Source organism: Patella vulgata, chromosome 4 (assembly GCF_932274485.2).
Source record: "Patella vulgata chromosome 4, xgPatVulg1.2, whole genome shotgun sequence".
Taxonomy (NCBI): Eukaryota; Metazoa; Mollusca; class Gastropoda; family Patellidae; genus Patella; species Patella vulgata.
In genome coordinates this window covers 76,180,965-76,199,516 of record NC_065882.2, presented here as the reverse complement: position 1 = coordinate 76,199,516, position 18,552 = coordinate 76,180,965, and the positions used below count along the sequence as shown (strand labels likewise).

The 18,552-nt window shown below is 32.4% G+C and overlaps 1 protein-coding gene across 1 annotated transcript in view; it reads left to right on the top strand.

The window, feature by feature from the left end:
- Window positions 1–18,552, top strand: part of LOC126819283 (inactive tyrosine-protein kinase transmembrane receptor ROR1) — a 247,167-nt gene that overhangs the window by 221,984 nt on the left and 6,631 nt on the right. Inside the window, exons 5-10 of the mRNA XM_056100080.1 lie at window positions 1,578–1,764; window positions 7,556–7,662; window positions 8,470–8,599; window positions 11,540–11,581; window positions 15,247–15,380; window positions 18,041–18,250. Coding sequence (XP_055956055.1) covers window positions 1,578–1,764; window positions 7,556–7,662; window positions 8,470–8,599; window positions 11,540–11,581; window positions 15,247–15,380; window positions 18,041–18,250 — 810 coding nt within the window. The remainder of the gene's footprint in view (window positions 1–1,577; window positions 1,765–7,555; window positions 7,663–8,469; window positions 8,600–11,539; window positions 11,582–15,246; window positions 15,381–18,040; window positions 18,251–18,552) is intronic.

The window sequence follows — 18,552 nt, the reverse complement described above, 5'->3', positions numbered from 1 at the left end:
TGGAACACTTTTGGTTGCACTTAAATGAACCAGTGACCATATTTGGCATTTCATACCATCTTCTTAACTAGTTTCACAATACTGATTCCTGGAAGTTGGATGTATATTTTATTATGTCTGCTGCATGTGATATTGTTTAGATACATGCATTAAGGTGTGGTCAGACATGTTTCAAATTGTTGAATTCAAAGAATTGGAAGCATTGATGTAAATATACAATGCATGAATCATGTGCTACAATGACAATATGGCCGCCATTAAGATTTCAACTGAAGCTATGGCTGTTGATGCATATGGTGTTTGAACTTTACAGTTTGACGGGAAGATTCAATTAGATTCCGTACACCTTGCAACCATCCCATCCTTATCCATTAGACAGTTTCTACCCAACAAATTCAATCCATATGTATTGACATTCTGACATTTTTCTAGGCTTTTTCTTCAATTAATCTAACATGAACATAGAAAAATAATGTCATTATTGGGAGGATTGTCATTTGTAAGTTGGATAGATTGGTTTAATCGCGTATCAAGTTATAAATAAAACATCTTGGGTGTTTCTAACACTGATAACCTTTCACGGTACCTACATCAAATAGTACTAACATGATACTATCTTATAAAAACAATTGTTAGATCATCCACACTTAGATGTTGCTTTCAGGGGCTACTTTGTGGATCTTGTGAGCCAACGAAATAACACAGATAAACAGTATGATATTGGTTTCCTGAAAACGATTTTCTTGATCATGGAATGTAGATTTCTTGAGCTTGATGTGTTTTCTGTGGATACATCTATACATCCTTATTTTGAAGCGATTATGATATCCTCCTCCAAATGTACTGAGTTCTATTTGTGAGGTTTATTAATAAACTATTGTCAACATTGGTTTCCTGGAAACAATTTTCTTGATCATGAAATGTAGATTTCTTGAGCTTGATGTGTTTTCTGTGGATACATCCTTATTTTGAAACGATTATGATATCGTCCTCCAAATGTACTGAGTTCTATTTGTGAGGTTTATTAATAAACTGTTGTCAACATTGGTTTCCTGGAAACAATTTTCTTGATCATGAAATGTAGATTTCTTGAGCTTGATGTGTTTTCTGTGGATACATCCTTATTTTGAAATGATTATGATATTGTCCCCCAATTGTCTTCAGTTCTTGCTTTGATGTCTATTAGTAAACTATTGCCAATATTTTAACCCCTTAATATTGCCTTCATAGTTCACAAAATTTCGATAAGATAATAAAACAAAAGACAAATTCTTGATCATGAATGTGGCCCTGTTCCATTACATGAGTACAGCAACAATTTTGTAGCTATATGAATTCCAGAAATAAAAAAAAGTGGTGTCGCATTGATTTACTTCCCTTGAATTGAGTTACTTCAGCATTTCTGGATAACAGTGATTAGTGTCTGGAAAAACTACTTTTAGAGCACAGGAAGTAGTCACAACAATCCAGGCTGCTGACTTGATCTGTTTTTAATTAAATGGTGTCATAATTATTTGTCAGAGCTATTGATATGTATTTCAACAAGATTTAATTGGTATATATTTTTATATTTTCAGAAAAAGGCCATATACAAATCGATGTGGGTCTACGCAATACTACAAAATACCTCGGACAGACCGTACGGTTGAATTGTGAGATTACAGGATCTCCGATACCACAGTATTCTTGGTATAAAAATAGTGCAGAAATCAATGAGCAAGTTGATACAAGATACAGTGTTAAACCCACAGACTGGGGATCAAGGTAAAACAAAAATTGGTTTATTTTATCAGAGAGAGAGAGAGAGAGAGATGGGGGGTTTAAGGTCCTCTCAACATAGACATATAAGGTCCTCTCAACATAAACATATAACGTCCAATCAACACAAGCTTAATATGATACAAAATAAAATGAAATGAAATAAAATGGGGTTTAACGTCCTACTGTTCTGCTCCGACTGTGGGCTAATGAAGACGGGCATATGCCATACAGTGTGCTATGGCCTACTCTTCAAATTCCAATTGCCAAGGGATCTTTTATGTGTACGCCAATGTATACACAGGGCCTTGGTTTTACATCCCATCCGAACAACTAGACCATAATATGATACAGTTTTATATGAAAAATTCACTTTCAAATAGAGGTCTTTTGCAGTGGGAGGAAACCAGAGTATCAGGAGAAAACCCACAAGGTTAGGCAGGCGACAAATGATTAAAAAAATATATATACAAACTGCATTGATCATCGATCTTGATGTTTTGACAGAAGAAAAAAAAAATGTCTTTTCTGTCAAATGTCCATTAGCTATCTGAACTTGTGGTTATCTGCAATGAAATTTTGTGTCAAATTTAATTCCAACAAATGCCCTGGTTGTGGGTAATACCTATTTATTACATCATATCGCATGTTTGAAATACTAACAAAATAGTATCAGATATGTTTCATTTTCCCAAATAACCCTGAAAATTGCTGATGAATTTTCGTCTGTCCACCTTCCAAGAACTTAACAGACAAGTGTAGCAATTCATCGTAAACTTTTGGTTAAGACGAGCAGGTGTAAAAAATAAACAAATGTATATAACTTTATAGTAAGTGATGTAATACAATGCTGGAATTTATTTATATGACATGGTGGATTTATTGTGGCACTAATTGGGAACGAGTCTCTGGTTAAAGGTAAACAGCCTTCCAGCGCAAAAAGTTTTATCAGAAAAAAGAATTAAATTGTTTACATGTATCTCCAGTTTATACAACCGTGTTTAAATTTTTAAATTACAAAACTAGACAGAAAAAATATTTTGTAGGATATCATGGACGAAACTGTTTATTTTGTTATCTCTTTTAAGAAAATTAAATGTCCAAATAACATTTCGCATTTCTCTTCCAATTATTTGAATACAATGAAAAACGTATTCTGTTTAACTACAGTAAATAAAAAGTTTTCTTAATTGTCTTACCTAGATAATAAATTTCAGTTACTTGTTGAAAGAAAGAATTAGATTATTTTTTTTTCCCACACTGCGTTAGGTAACCAAAAGAAATTTGTTACAGTTGCACACGTCAGGCATATTTAATTCTTAATGTTCTTAATGTCAATTAAACATCTGCAATCATAATCTAAATTGTTTGTAAATTTTTAAATTCTTGGGGAGTCTGTCACAAGGTTCTAATTTTATTAAAAGATAGGTTGTGTTACATCCAAAATGTTACACAAAAGTGGGTTGTACAAGGTTCACCGCTTTGTCTTATATTGTTTGTATTAACTGCATGCAACCAGCACAATTACATCAGGAAATAGGAACCTAAACATTTGTATTTTATGAATTTTATCAGAGGGAAATGCTGTGTTACATTCTAAATGTTATAGAAAATTTGGTATATAAAAGTGGGTGGTACGATGTGAAAATATCGGTCTAATTTATATACTAATAGATAAGGGAATAATAAAAAGGGCAGGTTTTGTTTGTTATCTTTAAGTTGTGTTTGGAGATATTGTACAGATTGTGTGCCACTAACACTAAACAGTCCCCTACTTGAAGATGATATACAGGAAGGGTGCTACGCGTGATGCAGCCTGATGAAACCCTTTTTTGTCTGAATCTGTAAAGAGCATGAAGTGGAATTTTTGCTTTCAAGATTTACAGCTTCTTTTTGTAACCTTTCACTTTTTGTAGAGATTGTGAGAAAGGGGAAGAGTTTGTCATAACAATACAGACATATAGTTCATGATAGCTAGAATACGAGAAATTGATTTACTTCTAGAAGTTCTTCTACTTCTAAACCAGTTTGTCTTACCTGCGTATTAATCAAATAAATGAAATGAAATGTAATGGGGTTTAGCGTCCTTTTATTTATCAAATATTGAATACATTTAATATAAGATTTATAAAATCAAACATATTTTTCACTGATATTTGAAATAAAATATTTATTGATGGACACCCATTAATATTTAGGATTCGTTTTGTGTTGTGGAATGAAAAAATTATCATTTAGAACTCATTTGTCTTTTCTGTATATTAAACAAATAATGAAAACATTTATCATGGAATTTTATAACAATCAAATATATTTCATTAATATTCAGATATTAATGAGGTACAACCAATTATTTGAAATAAAGTATTAATTTATGGACATCCTTTAATATTAAAAATTAGTTGTATGGATTATAAACTGATAGAATTATCATTAAATACTAAAATGAATAACTAGATTTATTTTGTAAATTTACTAAAATAAGACACACTTAAACAGAAATTGAGCATGATAAAAAGAAATACTTATGGAGTGACTAACTTGGAAAAGAAATAAAATTTGGATGCATTTTCAGTTTGTATAAAAACCCAAATGAATAATTCAATTCTTTTTTTTTTTTCTTCTTTTTTTTTGACATTTACTAAAATAAGACATTTTAAAACACAAATTGAGTTACAATATTTACCACATGATTATCTCATAAAAATGTGTGTGTTTAATGTAAAAGGTTGAATGACTTAAACTTTAGATAAAGTCAAGTGTGATAAACTCGGCCTTACATTCAACTTTTCGAAAAATGGAAAAAATTCCTTTGAAGCTGTATTCCTCGTTTGTAATATATGTATATTATATCTTATTTTTAAAAAAAACTAAATAGTTATGTGTATTAGAACTGTATTTTTCATTAAAAAATTTCATTGGTCCCAGGGGTACATTATTTCTGCAAATCTACAGACAATTTTATTATGTTGGGTGTCTGATACATATAATGTTTTTTCACAAGTCGAAATGATTAATTTTTAGGTGATAACTTTTGAACATTTTATCTGTATTTTAAACTTATATCAGACTTAACAGTATCTGTCAGGATGATAAACTTGACTGTTCCCAAACTAAACTGTCTTAAAATGTGAAAAAATCCTGCCTGATTTTAATCTGACCAAATTTATAGGAGAGATGAAACTAAGGCGTTTTTATAACGCTGGGTGCATTATGTGGTACTAACTAACAAGGCTTTAAATATCAACAAAGAAAATTTTGTCCTTAATTGCCATTAACAAGAATTTAAGAATATTAAAAGGAATAAATTTTAATATACACATCAGATTGAGACAGCTTAACGATGTTGTACCGAACATCTTATTGCGTTATTTTTTACAAGTCGGTTCGGATACGATTATATAATAGGACAGCTGCTGACTTTTAATAGGCAATTTTCTTATCAAAGATTTTAAATTAAGATGGGTCTGGCAACTGGCTTCCAAAATTTTCCTTTTATTTATCTCCAATTATGTAGTAATGTTGCCGTATTCCACGGTAATAATTCACAGTTATGACATGATTAGTGTTTAAAAAAGATAAGTAATTATCGAAAACTCCATTTTATGTGTATGAAAATCTGTTTTATAACTAAAATACATACTGTCATTTATTTTTACTGTTGTTATTTATAGTGGGCAAAACATGGATGTTGGCATTCACAAAACAGGTACAGAACCATAGAAATGGCACACGTGTCTTGATGGATTTGGTTTTTACTGTGTTTCGTGTACTTGAATTGTTATAATTTAATTAGAAACCATTTAGAAAATATGTTCCGTTATATTTTATACCTCTGATTTTTTTTCTTCTACCCAAATTGCATATATGAGAAAAAAGGTTAATAAAAACCGTAATTCTTTTTTTTTTCCGGCTACTTCAAACGATTTGTTTTATTTTAACGATCACAGGATGTGCATAAATTTTATAGAGCTAATTTCTCAGAACTCTTCAAAACAGAATTGAATTTGTTTGGTAAGCAAAAAGTTATGTTCAATGCATAAACTGATGGAAATGTATTATTTGGTACATGATTCTGATGACAACCAGGATTATTGAACTTTTGAAAATCAGTCGGATTTATTGTTTTTAACTAATATATTGTTCTGAGCTGTGCTTGATTCTGATAACAACAACTAGAATTATGGCACTTTTGAAAATCCATTTTTGAACATCTAAAAAGAACAGCAATTATTATTATTTTTTTTTTCACTTACAGTAGATGGAAATGACAAAAGGTTCTGTAATTGGTTCAGTTAAGAATGTAATCGAAGTTTCCTATTAGATTATTTTAGAAACCAGATGCCGTGTTTTAATGTTGCATAAATTCCATCGATTTACAAAACAGGTTTTTCTCATATATATTTTATTTTTACCCCTTTGGTATTTGTACCAAGACGAATTCGGGTTGTAAAGCAGGTTTTTTAGCTGGAAGTCAGGTGGGAATCTAAGTCCAATCTAAACAAAATGGTGGATATTGGTGAAATCGTTGCTATGGTGTATAAATGGTGATGAAAAGGGACTTGTAACTAACAGGATGTTATTCCACCTGCCCTGTGTTCACCTCTAATTAAGCTTGGGTGTGTCCCGTCCGTCTGCTACTAACACAGACATCAAACAGTCTACTTTTATCCAATAAAACGATATTTTGACCCTTATTTTACTCGTTATATAAAAAGATTAGATAAAAATCATGAAATAAAAATTCTATCAAAAAACAAATTGGCCACCATCATGTAAAACATGGCTTTGTTCTTTTTGATATTTCTTCTCTTTTAATCGCCTGGTAAACATCTTTTGTCGCAATGAAATAAAAATACAAAAGTAAAAATAGATATCTCAAAATAAACTTAATTTATTTAACACTCTAGAAAACAATCTCTGCCTTTAACTGCAGGGATGGGGAGGGTGAGTTTCCTTTCTCATCCTCCAATTCAAACCTTTAGCATGACTGGGTCTTCTAAAAAGGTTTTGACTCTTCTAAAAAAGTTTTGACTCTTCTAAAAAAGTTTTGACTCTTTGGGTTGTACCTTTCTATAAACTGTTTAAAATTAGTTGTTCATTTTGGGGCACATTAAAATCTCTTTCACAGATTTCAATTCTGTGGAACACAATTGTTCATTTATGAGCGACGTTTCAACAAGAATTATCTTGTCTTTATATTTTTATTTTATTAATTATTTGAAATTAATTGTCCTTTCAATGGCATTTTAAAAGCTGTTTAAAATAAGAACATGTAATTGTGGATTCAAAAGTTCTATCTTTAACATATATATAGCTCTTCATTAGGCGGGGGTTGGATGGCCGAATGGTTAGCGCTTGCACATTGTATCATAAGGTCTGTCATCGAGTCAACTGGCATGGTTTTGATTCCCCAGTTGTAAGTGACAAGGAGTAGGTTCGCCTGTCCAACCTCATTGGTTTTCTCTGTGTCCTCCGGTTTCCTCCCACTGTTAAAGACCCCTACGCACAAGCAAATTATAGAATTATAATTGAACCATATTTTAGTCCCAAAATGACCTAATTTGTGTTGATTGGACTTAAACCCCATTTCTCTCTCTCTCTCTCTCTCTCTCTCTCTCTCTCATTAGGAAAATATGCTGATGAAGAAGACATGATAATTATGTCAAAATATTTAAAAGCCCGTTCAGACGCTTCAGTTGAACTGGTTTAAAAAAAACAGGGATGGTTTATAAATAAATGGTTGCAAAATTTAGTCAGACTCCATTATTTAATTTTTCGTATGCTATATTTTCAGATTACGGATAGTAAATTTAGAGCCAGGTGACAAAGGATTATATTCTTGTAAAGCACAGAATAGTTTTGGTTCTAAGGAAACCAGCAGTTATTTAATTATTAAAAATGGTAAGATAATAAGAAAGTCATCTACGTATCCGTATGATTATCATAAAATTATCACCATCGGGCATGATCCATTACTGTTAATATACCTTCTAATTAACAACAAACCACGATCTAAAATTGCGGAGATCCATTAAGATCATTAACAGATTGGATAAAAATACATTATTTACAATAAAGATTATTACTGAGCTTGGGGGAAATCCTTTACTGGTGTACGGTGCCATTGGTTTTCTGATTTATTCACAGAAACAGTAAATTTCAATCACAGAATCAATCTGTTAGCTTCTACACGAAATCAAATTCAATCTGACTGAAACAACGGAATCAAATTCAATCTGATTAAAACATAGATCCTATTTCGTTACGTTTTTTATATTTCAAAATTTTGTTTTGTTTGTCTGTACTACACTAGGATCTGGAAGAGGTTTTATATAACCTGTGTTCTGGATAGTGGGAGGGATTAGCCAATGAAACCATCTGTTATGGCAATTTCTTGGAGTGCAATGCACGGAACTGTGGGTAAACCACTAGAAACGTCAACACTGATTGATTAATCAATGTCTGACGTCATAGGGTCAAAAGCCGTTTGTAAACCTCTGACGCGACCGTTTACTACAACTGGTCCGATCTTCATGTAGTGTCGGCCGTCGAAAATATAAATAAACAAAACAAAATATAGACCTGTATTTAATCAGATTGAATCAAATTTAAACCATGTTACTTCATTTTTCTCTTTCCCTTGTACCAGTATTATAACTGATGAGATATGATCTATAGGTTAACAATTCTTTTATTATTATCTTTCAGAATATCCACCACCACCCAAAAAGACACCAGATTCTGGTCGTAATAATAATAATAATAATGGTAAAGATGGTAGTGATATAGACTATGATATAAAATCTATTTTGCCAGGTGGTGATGGTGCTAATGGAGGGTACGTTTAGCATTGTTATTACAATATTTAATTGATGTTTAATTCTCGCATATCGGAATTCTTTTTGAAAGAATTTGAAAACATGGGACATGTATCATTCATGAGAGGGTGGATTTTGAAAAAGCATAAAATAAATGAATATTTATATATACCAGTACTACCGATATGAAATGGGGTTTAACATCCACTCAACACAAACTAGGTCATTTCGGGACTAACATATGGTTCAATTTTATTTCAATAATTTGCTTGCGCGTACGGGTCTTTAGCAGTGGGAGGAAACCAGAGGACCCGTAGAGAACCCACGAGGTTGGACAGGCGACCCTACTCCTTGTCATGTACACCGGGACATCAAAACCATGGCAGTTGACTCAGTGACAGACTTTATGATACAGTGCTCATGTGCTAACCATTTGCCCCCCCCTCCAACTGGGTTCGAACCTGAGACCTGGTTAGTGATTTTGTGCCATGTTCACTGTTGTTCCTACACATGATGATACAAAGGCTCAAGAAAGTTTTTTTCAGGCCTATGAACGATAAAGTTAGCTATCTGTGTTTAAAACATGAATAGTCAATGTTCTGAGCAACGGAGACCACCTTCGTTGATATACATGATTATACTCGTGTAAATAATTCATGTCATATTTAGATTACTTGCTGAAATTCCGATAAACTGGTATCAAAAACATATAGCAGTCCATGACAAAGTGATATGCTTTTTCACGAAAATCAGAACATTTTAAATTAATTGCCACTCCAGACAGGAACATTAATTAATGAAATCAACACAAAAAAAGATAAAGTTGAAATCTTATTGGTTGATACAATCGGCCATCTTATTAATTGTTGATAACTAAATGTCTGAAGTGGAAGGAAGTTTAGACATAATAAATACGTTTCATGAATGTTTAGTAAACTGTGATTTTACGGAATTACTTTTGACTTGAAAACTGCAGGTTTGCGATAAGAAATTACATGTTAAAATTTCCACTGAAATATCTGTTTTAAGCAGGTGGTGTGCGTCTTAAGTGTATTAATTTCTCTTTCGACTTGAAACTCGGAGAAGTGTGTTTAAGAGCTTGAAGGCATGCCTAGAAAAAATAACCCACCTATTGGCTTGTTATTGACAATAGGATAAGAAAAGTATAGCATTTCGCACATTTAAAGAAACTCGGTAAACCCTCAAACAACGAGCAACTTGTATAATAATTCTAAAATAACATGTTCGGTATTGTCATCTAAATCATCACTTGATTAGACAAACATCATCGGTACATCACTTAAATATTGTAAACTAATTCCTAGGGTGGGGCAGCCCTGGGGCCACCATCTTCCTTTCTCTCCTCAAACGATGTAAATGTTCGTGTAGATATTGGAAGCTCCCGAGTCGAAGGTTAAGACAAAAATTTGACTTTGACAGAATGGGGTGTGGATGTGTAAACATTTTGACAGTCAGTTTTTGCTAAAACTAACTTCAGAACCATGTCATCGGAGAGTGAAAAGATCAAATTTATGAAAGGAAATACCTCGATTTGTAGGTATCTGAATGAAAGGTATTATATTACTGTGTATTTTGTTTATTATCCAATATAATATAGGTAGGAGATTGTTACCGTGACAACTACACTGTCTCAATATCCATAGATCTGTCTGATGTAATCATAATATCTCGACATTTATTACAATGATATCGCAATTTTCTGTTAGATTTACTGTAACCCAAACGTTTCTGTTTTCTTCTGGACCACCTGGGATTTAAAACTCTTTTATTTTAGTTTCTTCTTTTGACCATTAAAATAATCTTGGAGTATATCAAATGACACATGAATATATCATTTTTAGGAGGTTTACCAAGACTTAAAATGGGTGTTGGTTGCCAGTCAGTTGGGCGTGATGCATAAAATAAAGTTTAATTCAGCCCCAATTGCAATAAATTTTGATTCTCTGTTTCCTATCAAATTTATTTGGGGAAATGTTTTATTTAATGAGTCAATGACTTTTACATGTTTATCAAAACACTGGTGAAGCTACAGTCTAATTTGAGGCCTTTAATTTTGTTTAAAAACATTTATATGCTATCCAGATGAAGACACTGATAGGAAGTTGGCAAAATGATGTTTTTAAATAAAAAATGAATTGCATTTTCTTATTCAGAATTTGTAAACCTTTTGTTATCATGGCTACTGGTAGAGATTTAAAAAAAATGGCCTTTTACTCTGAATAAATAGTCATGTTTATTTTATAGTAAAATATAAAGAAAAAAACCCAACCTCTTGTTGAATGGGCTTGTATATAAAGTTAAGACCTTACTTTTATTGTTGTTTAAAAATAAACATAAATTCACTTCTTTTATTAAGAAAATGTCTCGGTGATCAGTCATGGTGTTTAAGCAGGTTTAGAAGTCAAGATCAGTAGGTCACAGTACCATATAATAACAACTAACAGCGTATTAAACTACTGACACATAATATTAATATTCAAAATAATTTAGCTTCTAAGTCTTGGCTTTAAAAAAAGAGGTCATAAACCACTGTGAAAATTAAAGATTTAATTTCCTGATATGGTAATGAAGGCTTGAGTTACATTTTGTCATTTTTCATATGGAGTTCCATTGAAATCCAAACCAGTAATTGTGACGACAAATTCAACTGAAGTCCATATTAAACATAGTCGGAAAACAGTGGGAAACTGATGAATGAATATTAATGAATTTTTTATCCAAGTGTGTGGTAAAATTACATCAAATTCACACTGAAGTTATAGGGTAAAAATGACTTGTTCACAAAAAGGCATTATTCATTTTGTACCAAGTGACAGGAATTTTATAATGAGAGATTGGAGTTCTGGTATGTTATTAAAACAGCACCAGACTCCAGGCCATTATATCACATTATAATAAATTGATATCTTAATTAATTTTTTGATTTCTACTATTTTCAGATTTAATGGGAAATACAACACAGACCTGTTCCCTAATCCAGAGTAAGTCTGCTTCTTAATTGTTTCACTCATTCATTCATTAATTAATAGTTACGTTCGTTTGTTCCTGGGGTTTTACCTCCACTTCCGGGGGGTTGGATGGCCGAATGGTTAGCGCATGTGCGCTTTATCATAAGGCCTGTCATTGAGTCAACTGACGTGGTTTCGAATAACGGTTGTACGTGACAAAGAGTGGGGTTGCCTGTCCAACCTCGTGGGTTTTATCCGAGTCCTCCAGTTTCCTCCCACAGCTAAAGACCCCTACGCACAAGCGAATTATTGAAATAAAATTAAACCATATGTTAGTCCCGAAACGACCTAGTTTGTGTCGAGTAGACGTTAAGCTCCATTTCTCTCTCTCTCTCTCACATCCACTTCCACAAAGGGTGATATCGTAGACAGAATTAATAGTTAAAAATTTTCATTAATTAGTAGTTAGAAATTTTAAAAGTATTTGAGGGGCGGAGGATCTTTGAATTAAAGAGTAAACTGACAATATGATTGGTTTGTTAGAATTATCATCACAAGATTAAAAGGTTGACAGAAGTCACCAACAGTAATTTAAATTGGACTTCCTCCGAATATTGATAGGAAATTAAATATCACAAACTCCAATCAAAATGCTTAGATTACGATAATGTAACTAGAACTCTTATTCAAATAATTATTGGCGGAGTTCATCAAAAGCAATCTAAATTTCATGTTTTTGGTTTTTTATTTCCGATGGCCTTCAGTTAATCTGAAGAAAAATTAAATTTGAACTTTAAAAAAATGAAATAGGATCTATATTTTAATCTGATTGTACAAAGAGAATCAGTTATCTATTTCTGCGTCTGCAATTTTTAATACGAAACTAAATATTACATACCCCAATAAAAAATGACTCAGATGATAATTACGGGTATGTAATACCCAACTGAATGCTCAAATATATAAGCAGAATTATATTGTGAATAAGGTTTTGCATGATAATGATCAGATAATGTCAACAAATTTTATTATGATACAAAATATTACATAATTCTCATTTGAATAATTATAAACAATTCTATTGAGAGTAAGTTTTTGTCAGATGATTAATGAATAGTCGACAATTAAACATTCATGTCTGTCATAGCTTTCGTTTTTAATTATATGTATGACATGTCACGATCCTGTAGTGTATATCTTATATACGGGTACTTGTGTTTCTTCTGTCTAAAAATTCTGTCATAATTCTTTTCATGGCTTGATGACTGACTGCATATTATAAGTGCAAATACCAGAAAATTTACTCAATGAAGCGCAGATTTTGTCAAGGTATTCTTTTACATGCCTAGAGATCTTCCTTCATACCAGGATAAAAGAAAAACAAATCTTGAAATGATTACGAAACTGGCAGAAAATTCAAAACACAACATCCACAAAAACGTGGCGCTCGCTAAATTTGGAGGGTTAATGTTGTGGAGTTTATAATTAAATCACAGTGAAGACAAGGGAGTTTTTTGTACCAGAGATTTTTTCACTACATTTAATCAGAGTTAACTGTAAATTTATGACAGATAGCTTGTCACATTAGCATCAGGAACCCATCACTTAACTTTTTTAATTTTATTTATTTTAAAAACGGGTGGGATTCATAGGGTTGTGGAGGGAAAAAAGGGAGAAATGTGTATTACACTTATGACATATCATTAAAAGTATTTTTGAGAACCATGTATCGTAGTTACTAGACGAATGACAGTCATACCTAGTCGTTGCTTTCCCCTAGGACAGAGAGAAAAATGGGGTTTAATGTCCCCTCGACACAAACTAGGTCATTTCGGGACTAACATATGGTTCAATTTTATTTCAATAATTGGTTTGCGCGTAGGGGTCTTTAGCAGAGGGAGGATACTGGAGGACCCAGAGAAAACCCACGAGGTTGGACAGGCGACCCTACTCCTTGTCACATACAACTGGAATCGAAACCACACCAGTTGACTCCCTTTCCTGTAGGTGAATCTGCAGGTGTTTCAAAGACAGGTCCTTTCTGTAAATTACTCGTTAATTAAATTCATTTGAAAATAAATAATTCCCCATTTCTGAAGTGATAAAAAAACAAAACAAGAAGGTCTCCAAAATGAAAAAAAAATGTGACCCATATCGGAAATTCTCATCAGATTGTTGATAAAGTTGATAAAAATGTGTTAATTTGAAGCAACTGATCTCTGAATTTCTTTTACACAATATGATTATTGTAACTATAACATTACATGAACAGATAATCTGCTTCTCATGTATGTGTTTATTTGCTTTCTGTATTTTCACCGTGTTGTCTACTATCAAACATGTGCACAGACATGTATTTTTGGTTCAACTCAGGTTTTGATCTGGCGATAAATTCCACGAGTTAACAAGATTCAGATACCCAAATGTATCCACTATCCCAGCTAATTATCATACCAAATTACGTGATTCAGTCATATTACGCGTCCACAGATAGCCATAATTTGAAGTTTGACTTTTAGTTTCCCAGTTAACTTTTAGGAAGTTTTTTTGATGTTTAAACACGTTGTTTTGATTGGTAACAGATTTGTACAAACCTTCCATTGTACGAAACAAATTAGGACTTGCTATAAATTGACTAACAATGTTGTTTCTTGTCAGATTGTTTATTTATCTTCTGGTTTTCTTTCATTGTAAAAAATAAAAAGCCAATTACCTTTAGTCGTCCTTATTTCATCGTTGTTATAAATCAGTCGGAACAACCAACATATTAGTAGATATATATATCACTTTGTACTTAGGATCGGTTTGAAGGTTTATTGAGGGAAATTATCAAATGGAGATGGTAAGCACAATCTTCTCCCCAAAGATTTTTTTTATAAATACAGAAAAAGAGAGATGGATTTTATATTTTAGAGTAATTATTTTTGGGAGAGCCCCATTTTACCAAATCTGTTCCCCAAAGATTTTTTTTTATATACAGAAAAAAAGACGTGGATTTTATATTTTAGAGTATTTATTTTGGGAGAGCCACATTTTACCAAATCTGTTCCCCAAAGATTTTTTTTTATATATAGAAAAAAAAGAGATGGATTTATATCTTAGAGTATTTATTTTGGGGCAGCACCATTTTACCAAATCTGTTCCCCAAAGATTTTTTTTGTATTTACAGAAAAAAAAAGAGATAGATTTATATTATAGGGTCTTTATTTTTGGGAATCCCCCGTTTTACCAAATCTGTTGTAAACTGGGTTTTGTATTTTGGAGAAATATCTTTTATTATGATTTTAGAATAAAGTTTCTGATAAATAAAGATTGCTTGATTTTTACTTATGTACAGCACAAGCAAAATTGCATGTTGGAAAGCAGCTAGCACGGACACTAGTTACAATGTATTCACATGTCAAAGACATTTATTCATTGACATATCTTTTTGACTATTTACATATTCCGATGGTAGTTTTTTTTATTTAGATCTATCAGCCTCTATTATATACTATAATTTACAGTGTTTTTGTACTATTTTATATTCTAACATTAAAAACCCAAGTAGATCTGTCCAGCATATAAAGCAAAAAATAGATAAATACTGCATATAAAACACATTATAGTTCTAAGTAATTCCTTTGGGATTTTTTTATCGTTTTCTAAACGATTATTATGTCACATTTGATTGTAGAATCATTTTTTTTTTATTACAGGGAAGAAGAGTTAGATCAAGGCGATGGATTTTGTCAGGTCCATAGAGGAAGCACTTGTTCTAAATATGTTGGAAACATGAGTATATATGTGTCAACTAAATTCACACAAGGCCTTCGAGAAGAACGATTTATTGGTGAGTTGATATCGTACATTTAATTCATACAAGAAAAAATTAGCTTCAATTCTCACAAAATTGAGATAATATTCAGATCTGATATTTAAAAAAAAAAAAAACGGTAATGGCTACAGTATTCTTATTGAAGAAAGCATCTTTGAGACTATAATCTTTAAGTGTCATTTAGCGATCAGTAAACACATTAACGTAACACAGTTTTTATGGGATACAATCACTAGTTTTATTCTAAAAGCACGACGTTTCGACAAGTATCCTCTTATCGTTATCAAGCTTAGAATAAAACTAGTGATTGTAGCATGATGAACGATAAGAGGATACTTGTCGAAACATCATGCTTTTAGAATAAAACTAGTGATTGTATCCCATAAAAACTGTGTTCTGTTAATCTTTGAGAGTAAATCATCTGTGGTTGTTACTTGCTACAGATGGAATGATGGTAGTTTTAAAAGTCACCGGAAAAGCTTCTTGAATTTTTAAATAATGCGAGTAATTATGTCAACATATCCTTGTCATAAGTATAACACAATTCCGAAAGTCAGTATTACCTGCAATCTGGAAATTTTCAAAGTTAGTAATTTCCTACGTTCTCCGTGGGTAGTTGTACCTTTCCATCAATAAACAATCTGTGACGGAAATAACTAACGTTGAAGGTAAAATTGACATTCGGGTTTGTGTCATACATAATTACTTGCATTATTTAAAAAAAAGGTTGAACCTTTTCCAGTGACCTTTAACCCACATATATTGATATATACATAAATAAATAAAAATACGTCCAGGTAAAAAATCAACTACTTTACTTCATTATATATAATATCCAATGATCTAACTCTCAGGTAAAAATATAAGTAAAACTGAAGCATTTGAGAAAAAAAACAACATTTAAAATTCAATTTCTGGCTAGTACTTTCATTGTGTTAAAGCAAATCGTCAGGCCATAAATATATATTATATGTATACAAAAAATGCAGGTTGTCTGACTACAATATGACTGAAGAATTCTTCCCACAACTAAAATCTCACAAATGGATAACATTTAGGCAATCACTCTTTATCCATCAAAAAAAACCCCAACCCAACCAACAGATTTTTTTTTAAAAAGAAATTGCATGAAAGCACTGACATTAAAAAACTACTCTGTTTTCCTAACAATTTCACAACCTAACACAGCAGACACAGTGACTTCAAAGTAAAAAGAAATATTCTTTGTGGCATAATATCTAAATCTCTCCAGTATATAGTTCTAAGTCTAACTTAAGTTGAAGTACAAGAGAGTAATATTTTTGTGTCATCAACAACAATGATGCGACCGGTGGGACTATAGATATTGTAGAATATGTGACTGTATAAATACGGAGCGACGTGTTTGGTATTAGTTTACCAGTATTATAACCCAATGATCAACACATGCCCTGCATGATGTCATTAATACCCCTCCAGAGTCTTCGCCACACAAAAACTTACATATCATGTTGTGCCGTTTTTCCCCGTCGAATTGTTTTAGGTAGTGTATGAAACTGTCTGTATTTTCAACCTTGCGCGGTGTTTGGAATGTAATTCAGCCAACACTCACCAAAACTTTTTGGAAGCAGTTTTACATAAGCATTAAGTTGCTTGTTACTGTATCCAATCTATTCATATTTTTCCCTCTATTACTGTATATAAGAATTCTGAATAAATACTTTTTTAAATCAACTATGATTGATTCATTAAACCAGTTTTGATCTAAGACATTTAAATAAGACTCACAAAAACTTTGAAAGAAATAGCGGTGTTGACTTTGTCTTGGTTAAAATTTTCAAAATATCTTCCTGCAGGATAGAAATTTTGATTTCACTTGAACATTTTTCCATCTGGTCCATTTGACCTGAGAATAACCAGATATTTATTTTTCAAAGAATATGACAGTTTTCAACATTATTCCATTATTTTTATACCTTTTTTAAGTGCATATAAAAATTATATATTTAACTGTGTTTATCATCTTCTAAGTTATCCAGCCACTAGAGCCATAGTCACTGTCAGTCAAGTTATCCAGCCATGAGTGTCAGTCAATTTACCACAATGTGATTAAAACACAGATCTTATTTCGTTTCATTTTTTATAATTCAAAATTTCGTTTTATTTGTCTTTACTACACTAGGATCTGGAAGAGTTGTTATATAAGCTCTGGATGATGTGAGGGATTAGCCAATATAACGGTCTGTTACGGCGAGTTTTTGGCGTGCGGTGCACAGAACTGTGGGTAACCCACTAGAAACATCAAGGCTGATTGGTTAATCAAATGCCTGACATCATAGGGTCAAAAGTCACATGTATGACCTCTGACACAACCTTCTACTACAACTGGTCAGATCTTCATGTAGTAGAGGCCATTGAAAGTATAAACAAAATATAGATCTGTACTTTAATCAGATTGAATTTACCACTGCCAGTCAGTCAAGTTATCCAGCCACATGAGCCAGTCAATTTACCACTGCCAGTCGGTCAGGACAGGCGGATACAACTGAAACGACAGTTCTGGATGATACACAACATGTATTATTCCACTATTTTATTTGTTCTTCACTTGTAAGACATTCACGAAGAAGAATAAAGTTGTTTTGAATTTTTTACCCATTCATTGTTTTAAAATATCAAAAATTTTTCTATTTTAGCTGCCTTCGCTGTGATTGGTTCATCCAATCATTTGTCTACAGAGTGCCAAAGTTTTGCGATCCCTTCCCTGTGTTACCATGCCTTCCCTTTATGTGATGAAACCCGAGGCAAGCCACGTCCGAGACAGATCTGTAAAGATGAATGTGAAATGTTAGAAGATGATATTTGTAAAACAGAATATATCTTAGCTAAACGACATCCTCTTATTGGTAGGTTTCTTACTGATTGATATTATAGGGGTGGTGGAGGGGTGGGGGGTGGAGGGCCATATTTATACCCCAAAACATTTTCACATGTACCCTAAGTAGAACAAGTTTGTTGATTGGGGAGTATAACCTAGGAATTACTTTTAGTAGAGGGAGAGAGAGAGTGAGAAAAATTAGGTTTAGCATCCATTTGACACAAACTAGGCCATTTTGGGACTAACACAAGGTTCAATTTTATTTCAATAATTCGCTACCGTGTAGGGGTCTTTAGCAGGGGGACAAAACTGGAGGACCCAGAGAAAACC